At 39.4% G+C, this 9,009-nt stretch overlaps 1 protein-coding gene across 1 annotated transcript; it reads left to right on the top strand.

The window, feature by feature from the left end:
* Positions 1-9,009, top strand: smg9 (SMG9 nonsense mediated mRNA decay factor). The gene is made up of 14 exons (XM_027153644.2): positions 1-416; positions 505-661; positions 752-826; positions 1,015-1,240; positions 1,577-1,674; positions 1,839-1,951; positions 2,211-2,322; positions 3,966-4,061; positions 4,360-4,445; positions 5,343-5,449; positions 6,809-6,916; positions 7,134-7,259; positions 7,598-7,742; positions 8,220-9,009. The coding sequence occupies exons 2-14, from the start codon at positions 518-520 to the stop codon at positions 8,296-8,298; spliced, it is 1,515 nt and encodes a 504-aa protein (XP_027009445.1). The 5' UTR covers positions 1-416; positions 505-517; the 3' UTR covers positions 8,299-9,009.

A 9,009-nucleotide genomic window follows, 5' to 3' on the forward strand; every position in this document is an offset into this window, starting at 1 on the left:
ACACGCACCACGCACACGCACCACGCACACGCACCACGCACACGCACCACGCACACCTTAGCCAATCCACATAGCCATATGCTTAATTCAAATATTTGTGATCTTGACCGAACCAAATTTTGTCCGGAACCCAAAACACCCAGCCGATGTTTCCCAACGACCATCGCTTTATTTTGGTCCGTTGCGTATTCCCCGGATTAGGGAAACCTAGCATCCGTAAGCTAGTACAACGTGCTAATTAGCTCTAAGGTTGTTTTTTTATTTTAAAGTATTTCATATTTAAATAGAACTCTTTAATATATTAAGTACGTACTAAAATGGTTGAAATGTAAAAAAACACTAGTGGATATATAAATTACGCACTGCGTAAATAACAATACACAGAGCAAGAAGACGTTTAGACTTCTGACTGTCAAGTAAGTAACTGCCTCGGCATGTAAATAAGGTTTGTATGTTAATATACGCGGTGTGAATGACTCATTCCGCTACATTTCTGTTTGTAAGTAAACGTAGTAAAATGTCGGAGTCCGGTCACAGCCAGCCCGGGATGTACGGACAGGGACGGAGGAGACGTAGACGCAGGGACAGGGAGCCTGGACCACCTGGACAAAACCTCTCCGGACCGAGTCGTGATCGTGACTACGGCCCTCGGGAGCGAAGAGTATGTTTGTATCTATTATAGGGACTCAGTCGTTACATCAGAGCGTTATATTAAATCAGTAAGTTTGGGTTTTTTCTGCTGTGACTTTAGGATGGAAGCGAGGAGCCGTCTGGTCCACTTCTTCAGAAAACTCCTATCATTCTGGCCAAACCACCAGGAGAAAGAGTGAGTCTGGGGGAAAAAACAACAACCTGAAAGAGTTGAAATCGTTCCCTATGCATGAATTGATGTTCATCACAGTCAGAGCATTATCTTGTTTAGGTTCATAGTGGAAACACACCCTATCCTGGGAACTCACCGGTACACACACACACCCATAATTCTCTTTTTTTGATGAACATATGCCCTTTCAGGCGAAGTCGAACGCTGCTGTCAGCGGCTCTTTGTTGGAGAAGCCGATTATGCTGATAAAAGCCAGAGATGAAGGAGGCAAACCGGGGACCACACCAGATGCTGCTCTTCCACTGTCTGGCTCAGGGGCAGCAAAGCTGGAGAGGGAGGGTCAGCGTCCAACGCAGCCTGTGTATCAGATCCAGAATCGAGGAATGGGTTCGGCTGCATCTACTTGTGCTGTTGATCGTGAGTTTGTCTCAGATGCCAGATGTTTTCTCTCAGTCGTACACTTATAGACCTCAAATCAAATAAAATTTTATTTGTCACATACACATACGACATGCAGTGAAATGCTTTTTGCATCTGTCGGGTTTTCAAACATAAGGAATGCAATTTGGGATTAAAAAAATATACCAAAAGGAGGTAGATAAATAAAAAAGTATAAAGTATATAAAAAATCTATATAAAATATGAAAATATAAGTGAAAAATAATGTATATACATAAATATACATAATGCTTTCCTGCATGTCTCGTGACAAATGCTGTTCTTAATATTTTTCTTCTTTTTTTTCATTGGCAGCTGTGATTGGACAGACGAAGCTCCTCCCCCCTGAGAAAATGAAGCACAGCATTAAACTAGTGGATGACCAGATGAATTGGTGCGACAGTGCTATGGAGGTAAGATTGAAGTTTTAATTTTAATATGTCAACATGTTATGTTGATGAAGGTCAGTTGTATTGTTTATTAGTATATTATTATAGTAGACTCATTTTTAAACAAACATATATCTATATATATCTGTATGTAACTTCATTTCTAGCGTTGTCTCTCTCTGTCTTAGTACCTACGAGACCAGACTGACATGCTGGTTGTGGGAGTTATTGGGCTCCAGGGGATGGGAAAGTCCACCATCCTGTCTCTCCTCTCAGCCAATATGCCTGAAGAAGACCAAAGGTAAACCAAATAGCCATAACTGTAACGCTGGGCAGTGTGCAGTGTTGTTCTATTGAAATACCCAATATCACAATGTCAAACAGCTGGTTGTTACCTCATCTGTGCTGTTCTTCAGAGTAGCAAAATCAGTGGACATATTTTTTTTTCTCAGTATTTTTTCTAATCTGATTATTATAAATTGAGTTACTGTTAATACTCGTCGCATGGAAAATACAGTTCCTCATATCTAACTGCATGTTCGGTGCTTTGTGCCGCGCAGGGCATACGTGTTCAAGGCCCAGACGCAGGAGATCAAAGAGCGAGGGGGAAATCAAACGACTGGAATCGACTTCTACATTACACAAGAGAGAGTGATCTTCTTAGACACACAGGTTCATCCAAGATTCTTGGCTTTATTCTCTCATTGGCCATTGAGTGATACTGGAATTTTACTTGCTGTATTCTCTCTCTCTCTTCTCCTCTCCTATGTGGTCTTTACTCAGAGTGGTTATGTCCTGGAGAGGATTTAACTTTTTTTTGTTAATATCAGAGGTGTCTATTACATTCCAGTCAAGCATAAGCCAAGATTAACTGATAATACAAACCCCCTTTCTAGCCTTTTTTATATTTTTTGCTGTAACTCACCCAGGTCAGCCCAGGAAAGGCCGCTGATTAGTTGAAACACAGGACCAAAATGTGCAGGACCAGCCAGGGTTAGGGTTTAATGCGCAGTGAAATTTGACCAATTTTATCACATGTGGCACAATAGATTCGTTTCGTCCCAAGAAAGTAAAGAAAAGTCTCTCTGATGAGCTGTAAGATGATGAGTTTGACGTCAAGATTCAGCTGCAAATCATCTTATGTTACCGCTAATAGATGTTTCAAGATGACCAGGATGAAAATGATATGATGTATATATTTTATACATCACACGTACTGCTTTAAACAGTCAGTTTATAAATCAGAACCACAACGGTCACACCTGTTGCTGTCATGCAGCTGTCTCGAAATGACAGTTTCTCTTCAATAAGGCATTTCTCTTTCATCCTTTAAAGTTTGTACACAATGGTGTAAAAAAACAAGAGACTGATGTGGTGGGGGGGGTCCTGCAGGTTCTCAAATACTCCCCCAAGGCACCAAAACTCATGGCACGGTCAAAACGACTGAAAATACAGTGATACCTCGAGATACAAGTGCATTGACAAACGAATTTTTTGAGATACGAGCTGTGATTCGACCAAATTTTTGAGATACGAGCATCCGAGCCTATGCCACCGAGACAAAGATCCCCAACAACCATGTGTGAGAGACGAACATCCGAGCCGGTCCAGCAGGTGTTAGTGAGGAAAGACTGACAAAAAAGGCAAAAACAAGTGAAAAGCGATGAAGAAAATTAAGTGAAATTAATGTAAAGGAAACAGAAATTGTAGCAATTAAGTTGTTACGTTAAGAGAATTTCAGTTAAGTTCGTTAATTTTAGTGAAGTTTAGTTCCATTTAAGTGTAAAGTAGCATTAAGAGTGTACAGTAGTGAGAAAGTGGACGTACGAGACAAAATTCCTCCTCCTCCGCCTGTTTACTCCTCCCTCAACTTCCGTGCGCATCTTCCATTAGCTCAAGTCGTCTGATCTCCAAGGTAAATAATCCACTTTATAGTAAAACCAGTTTATTAATTTTTTAACATTCTCTTTTATTACTGTATGTTTTTAACAAAACAACTGGAGTGGAATTTTGTGAGCTGGAACGGATTAATGGCATTTCACTTAATTTAATGGCGAGAATTGATTTGAGATACAAGCAACTTGAGATATGAACAAGGTCACAGAACGAATTAAACTCGTATCTCGAGGTATTACTGTACTTTGTTTTTTCTTTCCCATTCTGACGTTTTAGGTGAACATTATTTAACTTTTTTTTTTTTTTACCGTTAATTGCCTTAATTTATGCACTGCTCTGTTTCCACGTGATTGGCTGACTACATGACCGTACAGGAGTTAGTATTAACAGTAGACGTGTTTGTCTTTGCTCTTTTTCAGCCAATTTTAAGCCCTTCGATCTTGGACCATCTCATTAACAATGACCGCAAGTTGCCGCCTGAGTATAACCTGCCACACACGTATGTGGAGATGCAGGTCAGTCTGTAATAACTAGGAAATATTGTTCATTAATAACTATTATTGAAAAGGTACAAAAAAAAAGAGATGTCCCGAGTGTTTGATTCCTTTCTGTGAAAACTCTAGTAGAAGATAAAATAGCCTTCATATTTCTGTCATTTGTTCAATCTCATTTAATTAGCTTATTTCTCACTTGTATTTGCAAAAAGGGTGACATTTCTTCCTTAAACTGTATGCGAAAGCAGCTGCATTAATGTATGAGCAGCGTAACAAGTATGTTTCTTAACTCCCTCACCGTCTCCTGGTACGTCTTCAGTCACTCCAGATAGCTGCTTTTCTCTTCACTGTGTGTCATGTGGTAATCGTGGTTCAGGACTGGTTCACAGACATCAACCTCTACAGGTGAGAAGCTGTTTTTATTGCCGTAATGCTTGTGTACATGGTGTACTACTTCGGTTCAGATAGTTTGTGCTATATAATATCCAATATCAAGCCCAAATGGTCACCAGTGGGTTTCTAATTATTGAGGTTTCTAAGGGGCTTGACCTGGTCACTTCATGTATTTTCTGTGATGGGATAGCTAAATGCCCTCTGAAACGTTTTCAAGACGGATATAAATCCGATCGCTCGAACCATTTCAGGAGGTGGTCTTGGACGCATTTCAGATGAAACTGGACAGGTGTAAATGAATGTGGTTGTTCAAGCCACATACGTCAGCGCTATACTCCTCCCAAACGGAAGTACGTGACTCGCAAGTGATCTTTCACCCAGGCGTCTCGTTGGGTCTTAACTCACTGCTGCTGCCAGCGAAAATGCAGCAAACAGTAAATGCTGTTTTTTGTAGCACAACCCTCTCACTCATACACGCTCATTTTCTACCGCTTATCCAAACTACTTCGGGTCACAGGGAGCCTGTGCCCATCTCAGGCGTCATCGACAGGATACACTATAGACGGAGTGCCAACCCATAACAGGGCTGTAGCATAACCGTCGTAACAAATTTATTGTCTTCTTTTTCATTGCATCCTGAAACCCGCATACAGCAAAGCGTGTTCCATTTCAATTACCCCGGAAATGAGGTAAAATATATTTGCATTTTGGGCGGGAGTAGAAAGATCAGAGAAAACACATGAAGTCACCAGGTGTAAAAAGGCCCTAAATGTTCTTTTACATCTGTTTTTGTTTTATAATGGAAACATTGAAAAAGGTCTTTAATACAAACATAGATGTTATAAAGATAAACCTGTGGATAACAAAACGTGTGGAAAAACATATGAAATTTTTTCTGCTGACATTTAGGTTTCTACAAACCGCTGAGATGCTAAAGCCTTCGACTCCATCTGGCAGCCACGATAGTGTCGGATCATCAGGACCAGATGATGGTTCAGAATACTATCCTCACCTAAGTAAGCCTAGTTTTATACCAAGATCACATCAGCACTTTGTTCTTATTTTACTGCCATGATCAAAGTCTTATTCATAAAAATTCTCATTGTTAAGAGTTTCTCTTAGTGACTATTCAGAGAAATGTTTGCACGTCCCCTTAAAATGAAAGAAGATCCTAGTAAAGATAAAAGTTCTTCATAAAGCATCTTCATCCTTAAAGATGTGAGTAGTGAGTAGGACTTTTAAGTGCTCTAAAAGTCTCTTTAGCAGGGGAAAATTTAATAACGATAGGGAGGTAATAAGATGCTACAGATTAGACTGTGGTTTATTTTTGTGACCAATCATATTAGTTAACATCTCTGACACAGCGCAGAAATGCCACATTTTCTATCTACATTTACAATTATTACATTTGTAACATACAGATGTTAGAGCATCTCTAATACGATCGGTCACAGACATAATCCCCATAATCAATCATTTTTAAAAGGCTCTTTTATTTATTTATTTATTTATTTATTTATTTATTTATTTATTTATTTTTGATTGGACAACCAATCACAGTCTTCAAAAGAACGTGTCACACCTTTCAGCCCCGCTTCCTCTCTAAGGTCAAAGTTTTTGTATAATTTCCTCGCTCAGAGTTCACTCTTGAATCCTGGATCACTCTTGAGATAAGATTCCTGGTTAGAAATATTTATACTAAATTAGGATTATTACAAATGACTAAATTACAAAAAAATGACTATGAATACGGGCTCAGGTCATAACCTGCCTAGCATAACTAATGCTCTTGAATTGTTTTTCTTGCACTCGGAGTTTAAATGCAGCAGCTCATTTTGTCAACCAGTAAAATTTGGCTCGAGCTGATAAAACTTACCGTGTACTGTAATGTCACTTTAGAATATAAAGCTCAGGGTAATCAGACATGCATCAGCGAGTCCACCAGGCTAGGGAAAGCTGTCTATTCAGCCCAGAGATCAGAAAAGGTCACTAAGGTGATGTAATAAAGTATGACCAGCTAGTTGGCTAGTTAACATCATTAATACAATCACAAGCGTGTATATAATCGCTGTGCACGAAGCGAATCGGCTATAGTCGCTATCCTACTGTATATAAGGACGTGTCTGGTTTACCACGTTGTGCGGGTGCCATTGATAAAAAGTCAGAAATGAGCTGACAGCTACGGTGTCCTTGCATCCTGTTACTTGTAAAAGGTCATTCAAATCTGGCTAGCATCTTTATTTTGATTAATCCAACTAGTAAAAGAAAAGCCAATAATACTGACTGTGACTGCCAGAATATGGAGCCAAAGAAACCTATTCTTTTCAATAAATAAACGACTCAAGCTGCACATTTGTTGTCACTGTGCTTTGTAGTTTTCTTACAGAACAAAGCAAGAAGGGAGGATTTTTGTCCCCGAAACCTGAAAGATATGCACATGGTTGTGGACAAGCTCATGGCCCACTCCCACCTGAAATATAAAGGTTCGTGCCGAAAGCTTCTTAGCACTTCTAACATCTCTGTACAAGATTCTGTACAGATAAATGTTAGCATTGACTTTTACATTCCAGAAATTCTTATTAAGGTGTCATGTTACGTGGAAATGATGCGCAGCTGTATCTTGGACCTGTTAAAAATGTATTTATCATTATTCGATGCTTTGCTCACTGACTCTGCCGATGTTGTGGTATTGATACTTAGGCATGCTGTCCATGTTGGACTGTAATATATTCCCTGGACTGGGTCGGGACTACCTTGAAAATGAAGTCAATCTTTTCCTTTTGCCAATTTTGGAGAATGATGGAGATGACGCTTTGACAAGAGCAGGTCTGAAGATTTTTTCTTTTTATATATATATATATATTTTCATGGGTGAATGTTTGACAGTAATATGAGTGATCAGATTGGCAGTAGTAACTCAGAGGGTAAGGTGTGGAATTAGTGATCCAGTGAGTTCCAAGCTCTGCACCATCAATCTGCCATTGCTGCCACTTTTAATTTTTTAATTTTTTTTAAAATAAAAGTTGCCCTAGATAACGTTTTAACATCACATGCTTTCTTTTGATCTTCTCTGTTGATCTGAAACTGATTTCCAGCCTTGGTTTCTTAACACTGCCGACACAACAACCTTTAGCTGATTTTGTGTGTTGTGTTTAAATCACTAGGATCTGGATCTACTCCTCTTTTCTCTCTGCTGCCTGGCTACAAAGGCCACCCAAGCTTTTCGTCTCTGATGTCCAAACTGCGTAGCCAAGTCCTGGCCATGCCACGCAATCAACTCTCCCACACCATCCTCACTGAGAAAAACTGGTAATCAAACAATGCAGAATAAATAGACATTTTAGATTTATGTTGTGACCGGTTCATGCAGATGAGTAAAAAATTTTCAGGTATTGTAAAGCTTCAATATTGTCATGGATGGAACTATTTATTATTTATTATTAAGCATCATTGCAGCTGAATTTTTTTTTTTAATAAATAACTGTTATACTATTAGGGTCCAAGGCTCTTAAACCAGACGCTGTTGTTTTGTTATTTGCCTTTTAGCTAATAACTGAGACAGTTTAATGCTTTTAGCCATTTGAGAAGTTCCAGTAAGAAATGAAAATCTGAATAATATGTTATTTTATAAATAGAACAAATAATTGTCACACCATATTTTCAGTTTAAGTGCTAATAGAAACATGTAGTTGTCACTTAATGTTGCTTGCAGTCTTAAGTTTAATGGATTCTCATGTAGTGGTTTTTGTGTGATAATGTATGTGGATTTTTTTTATACCTGCACAGGTTCCACTATGCTGCCCGAATTTGGGATGGGGTAAAGAAATCCTCTGCGCTATCCGAATACAGCCGCTTACTGTCCTGAACCACACAAGACACGTATCTGAAAATGCCAGCAATGATGAAGGTCTCAGCTGCACATTCACTAAACTTGGCAACAGTTATCTTTTGATCCACAGTGGGTCTGTGGCCATATCCTCCATGAGCAACTAGACCAAGGCTGACTCTTCACTGGAACACCTGATGTTCAGGCAGTAGCTACAGGAACACACTCTAATGTACCATAAATAGGGAAATAGAGCACGGATTTTGGATCTTCTGACAACTTTTTGATCCATCAATTGTGGTCTACATCAAAGGTTAAGGGAAAAAGAGCTGAGCTCTGAATTTTCTCTCACGCACGCTCTAAGATTTATTGCTAATCTGGTCTGTTATGGTGGCTCCAGAGCCTCTCCTCTGGATGGGAAACCAGTTCATTACTGGGCACCATACATGCACTGTACTGCATTTTATCTTAGCCAGTCCACCTACTTGGCATGGTGTGAGGAAACAGGAGAATCTGGAAAGAAAACCCATATGGAAACAGCGAGAAGATGTCTAGAAACACCAGACATGCAGTAACTCGAGCTCAGGATCAGACGACCAGCCCTGGAGATCTGAGGTGACCGGGCTACCCACTGTGCCAGTGTGACACTTATTTATTTGCTGTAAATGAACAAATTTAAAATGTAGATTGTAAGATTACCTTGTATGGAAACAAGTTTTTTACGTTTAATAAAACAACACTGACGTTAAA

The sequence above is a fragment of the Tachysurus fulvidraco genome, chromosome 3 (assembly GCF_022655615.1).
Source record: "Tachysurus fulvidraco isolate hzauxx_2018 chromosome 3, HZAU_PFXX_2.0, whole genome shotgun sequence".
NCBI classification, from domain to species: domain Eukaryota; kingdom Metazoa; phylum Chordata; class Actinopteri; order Siluriformes; family Bagridae; genus Tachysurus; species Tachysurus fulvidraco.

Excerpts from the sequence above, each read along its gene's own strand:
- smg9 (XM_027153644.2), top strand. The coding sequence starts at position 518 with ATGTCGGAGTCCGGTCACAGCCAGCCCGGGATGTACGGACAGGGACGG. Across the intron at positions 662-751 it reads ACGGCCCTCGGGAGCGAAGA|GATGGAAGCGAGGAGCCGTC; the intron begins GTATGTTTGTAT and ends CTGTGACTTTAG. Across the intron at positions 1,675-1,838 it reads GGTGCGACAGTGCTATGGAG|TACCTACGAGACCAGACTGA; the intron begins GTAAGATTGAAG and ends TCTCTGTCTTAG.